An 18,037-nucleotide genomic window follows, 5' to 3' on the forward strand; every position below is an offset into this window, starting at 1 on the left:
CTTACTGATGGAACAGGAGTATTGTTAAAGGCTGAGATCTAAACTGAGGCTGGGAGTTTGTTGATGGTGGTGTAGAGATACTTTGAATTTTTGCACACATCTGAGGATCTTTTAAAGGCGTCCGTCATGAATCCCATGTGGAAAGTCTATAAGAGTAAAGTCATGAAGACCCTCAACCCGGACATGGAGGAAGACACGGTGGAAGAGGTAAATCCACAACACAGTACGGTCAGATATGAGTGAACACGCACTCAAAAAACAAAAACAAAAATTAAGGCCTAAATTTTGGTTTGTGCATTTGAATTGCATATAACATTTCCATCCATTTGGATTGCACGGTTTTAACATAAACTAACAAACTAAATGTGATGCATATTTGTCAGTCATGGGTAAGATATCTATCTATCTATCTATCTATCTATCTATCTATCTATCTATCTATCTATCTATCTATCTATCTATCTATCTATCTATATATATATATATATGAACTATTTGCATCTTTTTTTAATTTATTTATTTATCAGCATAAATCTGTCAAGTAAAAAAGTGTTTACAAAGTTAAAATTATTTGCAATGGCAAATACTTACACAGACCAATATGAGTTTTTCAATGACAAATGACGATCCCAATATCTAGAAAAGTAGGGTTTCTAGTGGTGCATAAGTGGCAGTACATACATAATACAATTTTATTTAATATGCATAATACAATTTAGTCTGTCTGGCCAGTATATCAGTCTTTTTCTAGTATAAGGCCTCTGAGCATGTGATCGTATGAATATGCATGCTATCAGTATTTAAGAGTTTTTCCCAACTTTACCCCAGAAATAATGTCACAAAATGTGTGAATCGTACATTTTAATTGCATTAAGTGACATATCAGTTGAAAAAAAAACTTTAGGTTAAACAGCAGTGTTCTTGCAGATTCTTATTTGAACCTTTTTGACTCGGGGGGACTCTGTTCCTGTTGAAGTATGCTGACTGGCTAGAGCATGTGTTTTTAAAAACCTAATAAATGCATTTCTGAGGCATATGTGACCCTGGAGCACAAAAGCAGTCTTAAGTCATGGGTATATTTGTAGCAATAGGCAAAAATACACTGTATGGGTCAAAATTACAGATTTTTTTATGCCAAAAATCATTAGGATATTAAGTAAAGATTATGCTCCATGAAGATATTTAGTAAATTTCCAACTGTAGATATATCAAAACTTAATTTTTGATTAGTAATATGCATTGCTAAGCACTTTATTTGGACAGCTTTAAATGCGATTTTCTCAGTATTTCGATTTTTCTGCACCCTCAGATTCCAGATATTCAAATAGTTGTATCTCAGACAAATATCGTCCTCCTAACAAACCACACATCAATGCAAAGCTTGTTTATTCAGCTTTCAGATGATGTATACATCTGAATTGTGAGAAATTGACACTTAAGACTGGTTTTGTGGTCCAGGATAATATATTTGAAATATTCTGTCAAGTATTTGATCAAGGGAAACCTTGACCCACTTTCAAAGGCCTGTAACTGGATCTACAGGGGTGATAGGAATAGGATGGCATTCCAGCGACTGATTCGAGACAGATAGGGTGTGTGTTGGGCTTGTTGGCGGATTCCCCACAGTTCTCGGCTGTCTGTGTGACCTCTCACTTACCGGTGAACTTGCATAGTTTCCACAGCCTGCTACAACACAGCAATGCCAGCAGATTACTGAAGCTTAGTCAAGATAAACACTGCATGCGTGACTGAAGTCACTCTAAATTCATTACAGTATTTTTTACCATTTAAAATTAGATTGAGTTGATTGTATTTACATTTCATATTTATTCATTTAAACCAGCCGAAAGTGGTTTGCTGGTCTTAGCTGGCCACCGGGCAGGTTTCCACTGGTGCACAATCATGTAATTTTCACAACTTTCGAAACCATCAGGTAAGACACCATACTGAATTTAACGTGGATGAAGATGAGGCTGTGGGGGGCAGTGGTCAAAACGAACCCCATTCACGCTCTACATGTAATAAACACATAATGCATGGGGTCAACGTTTTCACAAATTCGCGTTTTTGTGGTTTACAACGGTTTGTAAATGCAACGGTTCCCAAAATACTGCTGTCGTGTAAATGAATGGCCAAAAAGCATTAAAACTTTCAGTTTTTAGTTAAAAAAACAGTGTTGTGTAAATGCCCCCTTACAGTCTTCACAACGGCATTCGCTGTAAAAGTCCAAAATCATGTAATTTTCACAACTTTCGAAATTGATTTTGTCTACTGAAAGTTAATTTCGCTGAACAATCTTTCTGTAATTAAACAACAGTTCAATCTATTGAACACACTGCACTTCAGTCGCTCACAGCCACTTTTGTGTCAGAAACTGAACATGGCTGTACTCTGATAATTGTGTCATTTTGACGTGTTTCTTTAACCCCATCAGAAATGGACATCACATGATTTTTTGTTTAAACCATTAAAATGATATGTTTTTATCATATGAGCAATGCCTGATCACTGATTGGTCCCCGATCAACCAATCACAATGAAGATATGACTCCTTACTTAATCTGGTTGAGCTACAGGTCTGGACTGAAGGGGTTAAAACAATCCTCATTCACGTTGAAAAAACCTTGGTGTAGTTTCGCTAAAAACCACATGAGGGAGACGATAAAAAAAAGTTTCAAACTTCAATTTGTTTCCTTAAAGATCTATTTTTATCTGATTTTAACACACACACACACACACACACACACACATATATATTTGTACAAATCAATGAATTTAGGTCACACAATAATTTTACACACACAAAAACAAAAACACACACACACACACACACACACACACACATATATATTTGTACAAATCAATGTATTTCGGTGGATTTAGTGGTGTTAAATAAAATTTTTGACGAATAAAATCTAGATGTTTAGATTTATAATTTCGATGTTACCTTTTTCAGTCTTTGATGAATGTTTGTCTGTGAAGGTCAGTGATGCTGCTGAAGATATGATGCCTATCCAGTCTGATGAAGGACCCAGTGCAATGACACAGCTGGCCAAGAGAGTAAGCCTGGAAAATAAATATGATTAATAATTATTTTATTAAATAATATGTAGTTTCCATTAGCTTTGGAAAGGAAAAAAACTACTGCAAACTGTAAAAGTGTGCTTCAGACACTGTACAGGGCTAGTTAATATGTATATCTATATATATATATATATATATATATATATATATATCCACAAATGTAAAAAAGTTGTTTTATGTGCTTGTCAGCTATATTTAGCTGAAGTTTTTGGTCTGAATCATTGCGTTTATTTCTCAGATGCAGGGAGCTGGAGCTAAAGGTTGGAAAAGTGTTTCGTCTCTATTCACCAAGGATGATGAACATCAACTTTTGGAGGCAGACAACCAGCCGGCAGCTGATCAGTGAGTGTTATGATGCATTTTTCTACCGGGACAGCATGTTGAGCAAATGTTTTAGTCACTGATTGCACTATATTACAACTCCTTGCAGCAGACAGGAAAAATATAAGATGCATTTCACACACTGTTAACAGCGGAAAATGATCAGGCATACTTATAACATACTTACATTTTTGAGATTTAAAATATTGTTCAAATGTTTTGGGTCTGTAAGATTTTAATGTCTTTAAAAATACAGTAAATATTGTGAAATATTATTACAATTTAAAAATACTGTTTTCTATGTGAATGTATTATAAAATGCAATTTATTTCTGTGATCACAGCTGAATTTACAGCATCATAAGGCAGTCTTCAGTGTCACATGATCTTCAGAAATCAGTCTAATATGAAGATTTGCTGCTCAAGAAACATTTCTGATTATTATCAATGTTGAAAACAGTCGTGCTGCTTCATATTTTTGTGGAAACTGTGATACATTTGATTTTTCGGGATTCTTCAAAAGTTCAAAAGAACAGCATTTATTTGAAATAGAAATCTTTTGTAGTATTATACATTTCTTTTCAGTCACATTTGATCAATTTAATGCATACTTAATAATAAAATAAAAATTACTAAACCCAAATTTTTGAACAGTACTGAATATGTTTCTTGCAAAAATATTAATTCAATCAGAATATATTTAATTGCAAGTTGCCTTTATCATCTTTCCAGTCCACTGGCAGTGAAGCCCGAAGAGCCTCCTCGACCCAACAAGCGCAGCACTGGATTCTGGGACAGCTTTGCGACTAAGTGGCACCAAGAAGCTGCAATGAGGCAAGCAGAGGCCGCGGAGGCAGGAGGCGACGGCAGTCAGGAGGTGGGCAATGAGAGCGAGGCGAGAGCAGAAGACGGGGACAACCAGGTCGGGCAGGAGGCCGAGGCGGGCGACAGCGGCACGGGAAACAGCTTCTCCAAGTACGCCACACTGGGAGGAGGGAGTGAAGACACACCGGCCTTCAAGTGGAACTTTGTCACCAGCAAACTGGCTGAGCTGAAGACCAAGAGCATGGCCAAGAGTAACTAACCAATTGGTGATCGCAATTCAGACCACAGGGGCCACAGTGCTTCACATGAGCCTTATCACTCAGATGAACAGTGATCACATTTCACCAAACCCATTTAAAAGCATCGACCGTGACCCACACTGTGGCCTCTGTGGGCCTGGACTGGTCGGCATTCATGTGAGAACTGCTGGTTATGGGAAACGTCTGTTCATTACTGAATCATTATTTTTGCAATTCTATTTGGTGCAGAAAAAATTACACACTTAACTTAAAAAAAAACTGTAAAAAATCAGGGAAGTATGAGAATAAAGTATTAATACATAGATTTTTATATAACAAATTAAGAAAAAAGTCCTACTCCTATTTTATTTTTGTCAAGTGAAAATGGAAGGTTAGTTTGAATAATACCGCTTAGAAATACCATAGCAACCAGCTATAGCTTAGCAACACCCTAGCAACCATTTTTAACGCTAGAATACCAAATTGTCATTATTTTTGTAGTTCCATGTGGTTCTACATAAATTACACATTTCTTACACACACACAAAAAAATCAGGGAATTAGATAAAAGGTTTAATACATCTTGAGAAAAAAATATGATAACTATAATATAAATTTAGATATAATATAAAGGTATAATATAGTTAAAGTGAAGTTTATTTAAAATAACAACTATTTTCTTTTCGTCTAGAAAAATCGTTTCCTTACAAAGAATATATACCACCTAGAAACACCCTAGCCACCATTTTTTTTTTTATGGTAAAATACTAAATTATCAATTGAACGTGGATCAGCAGAAATTACACACTTGATTTAAAAAAAAAATACTGTAAAAAATCAGGGAATTGTGAGAATGAAGAATTAATATCTGAGATTAAATATCATGCAGATGAAAAGTTAATGTAACTCGATTAAAGAAAAGTTCTAGCCTGAGAATATTTGTCAAAATTTGTGCTGTTAATTCTGCAAATGAAAGTGAAGCTTATTTAAAATAAATAAGGTGAAATCAGTTCCCTACCAAGAAATTTAAACTTAATGACACTGCATAGTAACACCCTAGCAACCAGTCATAACAGCAAAGCAACACCCTAGCAACCAGCAAAATACCCTAGCAACTATCCAGAACACCCTAGAAATGACCCGGCAGTCACCCTAGCAACCATCCACTGCAAGTAGCCAAGTAATCTAGAAGTGAATGATGTCATAATGATGTGGATACATTTATTATTTTCATTGATTTGTGTCATCAGGTATAAGTTCCTTACAAGTAATTGAAGATTAAGTGCAATGATAATTAGCCCAGTAAACAATGAGATTAAACGTGGTCTGAAAACTCCAGAGGAACAATCTCACCAAGAAAAACGTAGTTTGTTCATTTATATAGTGTATATCATGTACAATACTTTTCATGTATTGTATATTTAGAAATGCAATTGATAAAGTTGGGGGATATTTAATTTACTCATTTATTTGATTTTATTGTAAAGGGTGGAAGTTTACAGAATATGTGTCTGGTGTAGTTCATGCGGTGTGCTGTCTGTTTCGTGATGTTTTGTCTCTCAAGTTGAGCTCCTGAAGTCTAATGTAAGTGTTTATGTCTCAAAGTGCTTTGTCTGCTGTCTCTGAGTCTCTCTCTTTGCTCTCATTGAATGATGAATTTCCCTGCTTTGATGTTTTATTTTATGATATAATAAAGTTATGTTGGAGAAACATGTTGTTTTGAGATTTTATTATATTTATAATAATGTGACACGTGTTTGAAGGGACATAGTGTGTTTCCCTGCTTTTGAACAGTCAGTGCAGGCTGTAACAAACAACACCAAAACGACTGGAGAAATACCATTTTGACATGCCTTAAGGAAACTAGATGATGGGAAGTCCGAGACTGTAATATAAACTCTGGAATATTGTCTTTTTTCGTGTCGAAGTGACTGTCGGGAACGTCCGAAAATTAGTAGAAACTTGCGAAACTTGTACAATATATGATGGGAAGTGCGTTTGTGTTATGAACGTATTGGCTTATTTTGAATCGGAGTTACAGTCAATTTTTAATTGAGTAACTCGTGGATCAATGCTGACTCGAGTCACGAACTGATTCAGATGATTCAGTCCGATTTAGTGAATTGGTTCATCCAGTTCACTTAAAAGAACCGGTTCAAAAGAACGAACCGAACATCACTAAAGCTAGCTGCTGAGATAATTGCATAAACAGCATAATATTGAACCAGAATGCATGTTTTATTTATATTCTGCACAAAACCGCAAATGTATAACTGTTTTGCATTTGTAGCCAATCATTTTCATGACTCATTAGAGGTGACTTATAGTCTTTGCTGGACTGCTCTGATCCATGAGACAGACTTGAACTGCTGTTTTCATTGTCTCACAGTAATATAACTCTCTCTAAGCCTGTCATAACATATGGCTCCATGCAGGATTTGGACGCTTCGCTTACATAGTTTATGGCCTGCAGGTATGTTTTGTTATATAGGTGTTGAGAAGAGGATACAACAGTGCAACAATACCTCATTACAGCAGACAGATAATGCTAATGGGAACAGAAGTGAAATGAGTTTGGATGTATTAACATTCAGTTCTACTGCAGTTGTCCAAATGCTGCGTTTGCTTATGATAACACTTAATATTTAGCATTTTGTGTCTTTAATAAATGTTTCAGCCAACAGATAGAACAAAAACATGTTTTCTATTCAATTATTTAATAAATTCAGTTATTTTATTACATAAAATAGAATTGAAAATTAGAATAAAACAAAACTTTTTTATTCTATATATACTGCACTGCATTTTTTAACTGTAATCAAGCGAGTGTCATGTTTATGGATAGATCTCATAAAAACACTGTTTGAACATATTTTAGGAGCATATTTTAGCATTTTGACATCTGTAATGCAAAAAAAAATTCTATAACATATTAAAATTGCATTTGTTACATTTATGCAAATAAATAAAAATACATTTTTTGTATTATAGTAATTTTTCTGTAGTATCTTTTTTCTGGATAAAACTTAAAAAAAAAGAAATCATAACTTAGGGCCATAATTTTGACATTATTTTAATGACAATTATACACACCTGTGACCTGTAATGCAATAAATAAATAAATAAAATCCTGTAATATATTATTTAAATTTTATTTGTTGTACTATGTTTATGTAGATGAATAAATATAATTTTGTTTGTATTAAAGTATTTTTCTGTAATAAGGTATCACAACAATGGGAATGTAATGCAAGTCATTATTAAGAATAATGCAAATTACAAAAAGAGAGAGAGAGAGAGAATGAGATTCTAGAGGTTAAATGTGTGTAAATGTCATGCAAACAATCTCACACTGTAAAAAAATTTGTAATATTTTTTTTTCAACTGTAAAGTGTCCTTGAGCTCTAGAAAAGCACAAATTAAACATTATTAATATTATTATTATTAAAAGAGGTAAATGTATTTATTTTTGTTTATGCAAAATATAATTTATCAATTTTCTCTTTTGATTTTAGATGAAATGCTTTTTTCTTAGATCTGAGAGCTTTCTGCATTTCCGTTTCTTTGAGCGTAGAGTTTGTTGATGTCTCAGCCTCTTGTGAGGTACGACATCATCGCGAGTGAAATTATAAGACAAGCGTAATAAAACACATACCAGCTCAGTGCAGACTTTAGTCATCCTCACGTAAAGCTGCCCTGCGCTGCAGACAGACATGCCTGCCAGCACCTGTGGGTGACATGGGCTCGTCTACGAGGGTCTGTGACTCATCTGTGGAGACAACAGGTCCATCTGGAAGATCTGTGTCTGAACAGAGCCACACAAACACATTACAAGCACAGAGCCGCCTGAGGCCAGGTGTAGTTTCTCATGATACAGAGACACAAATACAATAACTCCAGTGGACTAAAGTGAACAAATGTTAGGGAAGTGTTGACTTCCTCACCTGTGTTTTTTCTGAAGTGGCACAATTGCCCATTTGTTACCATTTGATGTCTCAGTAAAAGCCTTGCAGTCTAGCAACTGGACTAAACATGCAGGTTACACTTAAGTGGCTGTCCTTTCACATGAGGTGTAGAGAAAACCCTGTGATTTTGGGGAATAGTTTAACATGGGAAGAAAATGTGTTGGTTATTTTTGCAGCAAAGCCTGCAGGTCACAGGAGCCGCTTCCTGAGAAACTCTCAGCTACCTTTTTTGCTTGTTCATAGATTTCGAGAGATTACTGGCTCTTTCATCTCTCCGCGTAATATGCAAGTGTAATGCTTAAAGAAATTTTAGAAGTGTTGGGAAAGTAAAAAAGCCTGGAGGGGCTTATGGATAGCACTTTCCCATGAATCAAAAATAAATTGAGAAATGTCAAAAATCTAATCAAATGTCAAAAATGTATTTCCTGGTATCAGTGTAATCAATAATATACATTGTTCTAATATTACTTGTAATACGCTTATGTAGACATTTAAAAAAAAAAATAGAGTAATTTCTCTGTAGTATCATGTGTATTTATGCATTTTGACATCATTTTAATGACAAATTATACACATCTGTAATGCAAAAAAAAAAAACTATAATTAATTATTCAAATGTTATTTGTTGTGCTAAGTTTATGAAAATGAATAAAAATCATTTTATTTATATTACAGTCATTTTTTTCCTGCAATAACGTACTACAGTACTGGAAGTGTAATGGAAATGATCATTAAGAATAATGCAAAATACAAAAACTATTTTTAAATGTATAATGATAATGAAAACTGGGGGATTAAATGTGCATAACTGTCATGAAAATAATGTCACAGAATGAATTGTGTTCAAATTTTAATGCTTTGAGACTGAAGAACAAATTGTGAACATGCGTTTTGTCCTGAAAAACTCTTCTGAAGCCATTCGATCAGCATGTTTCTCTGGAAGCTTGACCTGTTTATGTGCAAGTGAGCTGACAGCGTTTCATATTGATTTCTCTGTACGTTATTAATCAATTTTACTGTCATGGACTTCAGACTCAGGTTGACACTTGATGAGAAGTGAATGGTAATCATGGGAGTCAAGCTTTTTTCCCATAACACTCATTCACAAATCAATAATGATTTTGCTATTTGTAAATTGCCCACGAACATGAATATTGACGTATGTGCTCTTACATACTGTACATGCACAGGCCTGAAATGTGAATATGTCAGTGTTGTTAGTGTTAAACTAAAACTAATTAAAACTTTTCTTAATTTAAATTAATTAATGAATTAATACATACATTAAAAAAATAAGTAAAATTAAATAATAAAAATAATTAATTAAATAAATATGATACACTTATATTAGATGATAATGAAAATTACAAATGTTTCCTTGGCAACTAACTGTAATAAATAAATTTAAGTTGAAGCACTAAAATTATTCAGATTAAAACTGAAATAAAAAATAAAGCTAAATAGACAAATAAAAACCTAAATAAATAAAAAAATAAAAAATAAAAAGGATATTAAAAATTACTAAAACGTAAAAATTCTAATGAAAACCGAAAATATAAAAATAAAATTCAAAATATTAATAAATACTATAATAGTATATAAATAAATAGCACTAAAATAAAAGAGCACTGGAACATATGCATCAAGCTATAAAATATTTATGCATCATCAATATTTTGTTCTGAATTGAATTGCATTCTCAGCATTGTCTGAAGGGGTGCTATAATGAGCTTTAGTGTGTTATATGATCTGTTTTCTCTTACAGGTCCAGTGCTGTCGCAGTGGAACAACAGTTTGAGGAGAATCTTGCCTTAAGATTGCCTTAAGATTCAGCAGGTATTGGAATTGTTAGTCAGTTTTCTGACATATTGGCTGTGATAAAGCTTGTTGTATTTGTTTATTGTATTTCAGGATGCGAGTGTGTCTTTGACCCTCTCCCTGCTGCTCCAAATCCACACTGGTGTCCGTTTACTGTTTCTACAGCTGTTTAGGATGTTGTCTTTACTTTGCACCCGTGCTGCCAATATAGCTTCAAATATCCTTCCCCCGGTTTCCTACAATCTTCTCAGGCCCGTCCAGAGTCCAATTGAGACCTTGAAGCATGATAGTGACAGGACGGGACACTTCTATAGCACCAAAAAGGAGAACATTCAGAAGCTAGGATAAAAACTGAAAAATGATTCTAAACCCATTACAGAAATAAGCTTTTCCTCCCTTAAACTGATTTAAATGGGCATTTATTTACCTTTATAAGGGCTAAGTAAGTGTATGTGTCATCTTTCATGCAATTTCTTACATTAATATATACAGTTAGAATATTAGGTGTGATACTACTCGTATAAATCCAATATCAACATAATCCATCTTTGCACTTCAGAAGTGGCACAGAAGCTGAATCTGAAGTGGCATTTAGATGTATTTGGATGTTTAATGCTGCTAAGAGATGGCACAAATTCACTTTCACTGCAGTTACAATTGCATAAATAATGCTATGAAGTTTATGGTTTAATAAATATAAAATAGATTGACTATGGAACTATGAAATGACACTTTAAATATGATACCAAAACCTGTCAGTAGGTGGCGACGAATTGTTGTCTTGATAAGTGAGTCATTGATTCACTTATTCAACCCATTTGTTCAAAACGGATAATTCATTCAGGAATTAAGCAAGAGGCTGTCTTTATGAATGGCTTATTGAATCATTGCTTATAAATCATTTCTAGTTAACAACATTTCTCAGCTAGTATCATTGCTATTTTATAATATTTCGTGATAATATCCAAGTTAAGTCGCATATGTTTTTTTGTTGTTTTTTTTTAGAATTTGGGATGCTTGAATTGCGAATGAATAACTCTAATTATTCAGATTTTTTACAAAGAATTGGTCAAACCTGTTTCGCACTTGTGATTTGGGCCGAATCTGTTTGTTTTTCAGTTCAAATCAGTTTGCTGTTGAGTCTGAATCATTTCGGGACTATGTCTGAATCATTTGTAGCCTGTAGTTCGCTCACAAACTGAATCGTTTCATGTGTTTTCTCACTCATGAATGAGTCATTGATTCATTCACCCAATTCATTCAAAACATTAATTTGAGTCTGTTTGTTTTTTTTTTAAGCTCAAGTCGGTTCGCCATTGAGTCTGAATTGTTTCAGGATTCAGTCTGAATCATTTGTAGCCTATAGTTCACTCATAAACTGATTCGTTTCAACTGTTTTCTCACTCTTAATGAGTGAGTCATTGATTCATTCAGCCAGTTCATTCAAAACATTAATTTGAGTCTGTTTGTTTGTTTGTTTTTTTTAGCTCAAATCAGTTCGCCATTGAGTCTGAATTGTTTCAGGATTCACTCTGAATCATTTGTAGCCTATAGTTCACTCATGAATCATTTCAACTGTTTTCTCACTCTTAATGAGTGACTCATTCTGATTCATTCAGCCAGTTCATTCGAAACAGCTGATCTAAGCATCTTTACTGACACAGTAATAATAAGTTTAAAATAGCAACCTTAAAAGGAGGGCAAATGATCGTCCAGCTAAAGCCTGCATCGGTAGAGGGACGTGGTATTTCAAAACCAGATGGATAGCCGTTCTAGACAGGATTAAAATAATACTTTTTTATGTTAAGGCTGTATACACTATACTTGGCAGTGCCTGGTACTAGACACCATTAAACAGAGGGAAGATCTCAACTATCTGCCTCTATTTTCACCTAGCGTGATCTGCTCAGGGTCGAACATTCCCTCCTGTCCGGCCTGTCAGCAACAAGTCATTACAAACAGAGTTCATCACGAAATTCCTCTGGACTTGAGCTCTCATGCCTCTATTTCTGGTGTGAGGTACCAACCTGTGTGTGTGCTTGCAATCTCAGTTCTGAATTGTGATCTTGTGATATGAAAATCAGCTCAGGATGTTTATTCAGAAAGTTAGAAGACAGATCACAGGTCACTCTTTTGGCCGAGATGTTCGTTAGAAATCAGCATAATTAGCTATTTCTGTCCAGGTGTTCACACAGCCTGTTTGTTTAGAGGCTCTCAGAAAGGCCTCAGGTGACAGCAGTCTGTTGTTTGGCTTGTAGACAGATTAGATTGAGATAACAGGTCTTTTTTCAATGTGGCTGATATGATTGCCAATGAGCTCTTAAGTGTTTGTGGTGCTTTTCTCCTCAGGGTAACTGACCCTGAAGTAACACACACACAGCTCAGGTTTATCTGTTCAAATGTGGCTCATTTTACTTGATTAACCCTTAGATACCCAATGCACCGATTATCTTTTTTTTTTTTTTATCTCTGAACATGTATAAGAACAGTCTTGTCTTTTAAAGCCAGTGAATTCTTTCAAAACACATTTAATCATAACTAACTACCGCAAGGATGTAAACAGCCTTGTTTTAGACCTAATAAAGCAACTGTAAAAAAATATATATAGCTACAAGCAATAAGTTGTCAACATATGTTTTTCTATTTCTTTAACTAATCAAATTAATTTAACCAGTTTCAACCTTTTAAGGTAGTTAATATAATCTTGAACATATATTTCCATATAGACTATTTCCTAAGGTGTGTTGTGCAAAGGATGGGTCTTTGTGAAATTACTTTCAAAACATTGAAAGTCGCAAAGCCTCATTTCTGTACAGGAAATTGGTTGCAATAAATGAAATCTTACTCAGACTGTTAAAGAATTTCCAAAACCTTGTCGACCACAGCTTAAGAAATAGGCTGGACTCAAATCAGCTATATTTATATATATAAAAATTTTTTTATAATATATATATATATATATATATATATATATATATATATATATATATATATATATATATATAATATATATATATTTATTTATTTATTTATTTTAAAAAGCCAGGAAATTAAAGCAATTAAGATGAAATTGTCAGAATATAATTAATTTATAATATTATCTTTTTTTTTTTTTATACAATTACTATAGAATGCAATCAGTCATTTAACTTTTATACTTTTTTCCACTTTGAAGCTTTTGATATGCACAAATTGTCATGCTAAATAAATAATAAATCCATTACTGTAAAAAGAACTCTAGTTTGGGGTCAGTATGATTTTTTTAATAAATCAGGGATGCAATAAATTGATCGAAAGTGACACTATAAACTTTTATTATGTAACAAAATATTTCTAAATGCTGTTTCTATTCATCAAAGAATCCTGAAAAATGTGTCTGCAAATCATAACACAGTGTAAATATACGTTGTTCTGGTTGTGATTTTCCAAAATTGCTTTACTTAAAAGTCTACGAAATTATGCTGCCTACCTTTTTGGATGTACTTTCACTTGTGATGTCTTAAAATACTGCCTACCTAGGCAGCTCACTAGTAATACAGCTGATATGTGTCTCATAATACACAGGGCAAATGGACCTTTTGAAGGGCACCTGCAGGAGTCAGTCATCTATAGCTGCCACAGATGGAAGGTAAAATCTCGTTCATCATGATACAAATGGCACCATGACTCCATAATACAATCATAAACACCTTCTGATCATGATAAAGTGTGATGCAGGGGTTTGTTTGTTTGTGTCACGCTGGCCAGGGTTAAATACAGAACAGCTGTGGCCGAGGTCACACCCCATCGAGTCTTTGATGCGTCTTCTCTCATTGGAGCGCTGCAGACTGTCCATTTGATTTAACCTTTCCAGAAGTACCTGATCCCGGAGAAATAGCCGTAAAGCCCAGCACCACCGGCTCTAGACTGTGGGAACGGCACTGTTGACTCTTCCCCCATGAAAACGGCTTGCGATTACAGAGAGAAGGATAAGCAGATGTAAATTAGACGGAAACCCAGCCGCCCATCACTGCGCAGTGCTTTATAATCAAGCTCATCAGACTTTGGGTGGGTGATGCCACTTATTTTCTTACCAAGTATAATGAAGACCAATATCGCTGTCTGTAGATAGATAGATAGATAGATAGACAGACAGACAGACAGACAGACAGACAGACAGACAGATAGACAGATAGACAGATAGATAGATAGATAGATAGATAGATAGATAGATAGATAGATAGATAGATAGATAGATTTTTAAACAGGGAAATTAAAGCCATTTAACAGTAAAAAGCCATTAAGAATATTATTTATTTATATAACATTATAATCTCATATTTTTCTTCTTTCTTATAGAATGTGATTAATAGTTTAACTATTTCCTAACTGTTTGTTTTTCCACTTTATTTTCCACTACTGTTTCGAAAGAAACTAGTGCTTTTTATTAGTCAAGGATGCATTAAATTGGTCAAAAGTGACAGTAAAGACATTTATAATGTTACAAAAGATTTCTAATTTCTAAATAATTATTATTTTAAACTTTCTATTTATCAAAGAATCCTAAAAAAACATGCATCATGGTTTCCACAAAAAAATATGAAGCAGCACAACTTTTCAACATTGATAATAATCAGAAAGTTGCATGCTAAATTTATTCTGATGAAATCATTTTTTTCCCTTTTTTTAAAGAAATTAATATTTTTATTAAGCAAGGATGCAATAAAAGTGACAGTAAAGACTTTTATAATAATACAAAATATTTCTATTACAAATAAATGCTGTTCTTTTGAACTTTCTGTTCATCGAAGAATTCTGAGAAAAAAAAATGAAGCAGCACAACTGTTTTCAACTGATAATAATCAGAAATGTTTCTTAAGCATGAAAATCAGCATATTAGAATGATATCTGAAGGATCATGTGACACTGAAGACTAGAGTAATGATGCTAAAAAAAATTCAGCTGCACATCACAGAAATAAATTACATTTGAACAGATATTCACATAGAAAAGTCTTATTTTAAATTTTAATAATATTTCACAATATTACTGTTTTTACTGTATTTTTAATCAAATAAATGCAGCCTTGGTGAGCACAAGAGACTTCTTTCAAAAATATTAAAAATGTCTTACTGACCCCAGTATAAATAGTTCAAGTTGAATCACCATCATTTTAGATGAAACATTTGCACACATGCTTTAAGGGAAAAATTAAATCTAATCTGACATGAAGTAGTCTGGAAAAGATGAAGGCATGACTTCTGAAATAATGCATTGATCATGGACTAAACATGGCACAGCTGTTGGCCTGATGTTGCTTCTGCTTTGCTACAGAGTAATGCGACCACTTCACTGGATTCTCTAAATCTCCACAGACGGCAAATGCTCCATCGCAGACCTGCGTGTTCACATGATTGCATAAATTGCTTGGTTTTCATAATCTGGGATATTGATTTTCACAGAACATGGAACACAGTAATGTGATTGATTCATTTGTAATGGAATCAACTTGTTGATTTGCACGCAGAGCTTATATACAAACTTTAACTAGATTGCAGTAGCTCACTTATACGGAGACGGTAAGCATCACGTTACTCCTGAGGCCTTTTACCCCCCATGACATCAAAGTCTGGCTTTCCTCGCGTCCAGATTTACACAGCTCTAAACTCTCCTTATGCTTATGCCATTACCGCTTTTATTGGTCCTTCTGGTGTTTGTGCCTCTGCAGCAAACAAGTGTTACTTAAAAGTGTCCTTTGACTAAAACGTACTAAACCCTAATAATAATAAAAATAATAATAGTAATAATAATAATATAATTAAAAGGATACTATTATTATTATATTAGGTTTACAGTGCCAAGTGTCAAATTTAATAAAAAGTAAAATAAATACACAAATAAATAAAATAGAAAGATAGAGCTATATTTGGAGTTGTAAACTGTGTTGTTTTTGCCAGAAATATTATATATTAATTATATTTGGTTATATATTTAAATAAACATAATGTTTGTATATTTTTTATATTTAAAAAAAAATTTGCTACAGTAAATCTGAGGTTTAAATATGACATGCAAATTAAATTAAATTAAATTAAATTAAATTAAATTAAATTAAATTAAATTAAATTAAATTAAATTAAATTAAATTAAATTAAATTAAATTAAACTAAACTAAACTAAATTAAATTAAATTAACTTTTTATTCACATGTTTTATTTTGCAAATTGTCCAAAGATTTAACATTGAGAGTTGCAAAAAATAAAATAAGAAATAAATAAAAAATAAAATTACTTTATTTATTAGGGTGAAAAAACAACTTTTTTAAAGGTTTTCTTGCGATTTCCACTAACAAAATTTAAATGGACAATACGTAAATAAAAATATTTTAATAAAAATACGTTTTTAAGAAACTATTGGTTTATATATAAGTATATATTTTTATATTTTATTTGAAAAAAAAAAAAAAAAATAAAAATGCAGTGAGGGTTAAAGACAGCTATAATAATTAATAATTTCTTATAAATTAAAAAAAGATTAATAAATTAACTGATTACCATCTTTTTTTTTTTTTTTTTTATTTTTTTTTTTTTTAACGCATGGTCCAAAAATATGATGTAGGGAACCATACAATTTACAGTCAATCACAGTTTTTCTGTGATTTTCTGACCTTCATTCTCAGGTCTGTCCTGATGTCAGGAGGTCATTAAAAAGAGCCGTAATTCACATGCCATGTTCCCAGCTTCTCTCTCTCTGACCCCACAGATGGGAGGTTACGCCTCAGAGACTGAAGTGAAAAGGCCTGTCCTCTGATTTATGACCTTCTGCTGCCATCGGATCTTCTCCTGCAATGGGACGCTTTTTGTGAAGCACCGAAACAGACCCTCCCAGAAACCCCCAGGAGTTTTAAGTTTCCAAAGCCCAAGGAAGTACGTCTTGAAGCTTTCACACACGTGCAAAGATTGCCATGATATTAGCAACTTATTTTCATACTGATATGGGCATTTTTAATGTCAGTATTTTGGATTAAAATTCACTAGTTCCTGTAAATTATGTTCAGTTTTTTTTTTTTTTTTTTTTTTTTACTTTCATTTCAAAATGAATAACAGTTTCCACAAACATTTGTAGCAGAACAACAGTTTTCAACATAATAAAAAGTAATGATGCAGAAAATTCAGCTTTGATCAAAGGAATAAATTACATTTTACAATATATGCACATAGAAAACGGCTATTTTAATTAATAATAATATTTCACCTTTTTCACTATTTTAAATCTATTTGAGCAGCACAACTGTTTTGATATTATTAATAATAATCAGAAATGTTTCTTGTGCAGCAAATCAGCATATTAGAATGATTTCTGAAGGATCATGTGACACTGAAGACTGGAGTAATGATGCTGAAAATACAGATTTGATCGCAGGAATAAATTACATTTTACAACTTATTACAATAGAAATCAGTTATTTTAAATTGTAATAATATTTCCCAATATTTACATAATTTTAATCAAATAAATACAGCCCTGGTGAGCAGAAGAAAACATTTCAAAATGAATGGTACTTTTTCAGCGGTAGTGTATATATTATATTATTCATAGACATTATCATATTATAAAAGTCTTAAATCTGAGGTTAAATAAATGTTATATTGTGTCCAGTACAAAAGCTAAATGTCACTCTTGGTTCCTGTCTAAGGATGTTTTCTCTATAAAACATCTATTTTTAGGCTCTAACTGTTTCTTTTGCAGGTGCATGTCTATATTTCTTCCTTCCCTAGCCTTCCTGCAACACCATGATCATGCATTA

At 33.1% G+C, this 18,037-nt stretch overlaps 1 protein-coding gene across 1 annotated transcript; it reads left to right on the top strand.

The window, feature by feature from the left end:
- On the top strand, positions 1 to 4,756 carry LOC109083967 (uncharacterized protein C1orf232-like). The gene is made up of 4 exons (XM_019098690.2): positions 1 to 207; positions 2,983 to 3,060; positions 3,323 to 3,426; positions 4,137 to 4,756. Exons 1-4 carry the CDS (start codon positions 127 to 129, stop codon positions 4,486 to 4,488), a joined length of 615 nt encoding a protein of 204 aa, XP_018954235.1. The 5' UTR covers positions 1 to 126; the 3' UTR covers positions 4,489 to 4,756.
- Positions 4,757 to 18,037: the final 13,281 nt, after the last annotated feature.

This window comes from Cyprinus carpio, chromosome A16 (genome assembly GCF_018340385.1).
Source record: "Cyprinus carpio isolate SPL01 chromosome A16, ASM1834038v1, whole genome shotgun sequence".
In the NCBI taxonomy this organism is placed as follows: domain Eukaryota; kingdom Metazoa; phylum Chordata; class Actinopteri; order Cypriniformes; family Cyprinidae; genus Cyprinus; species Cyprinus carpio.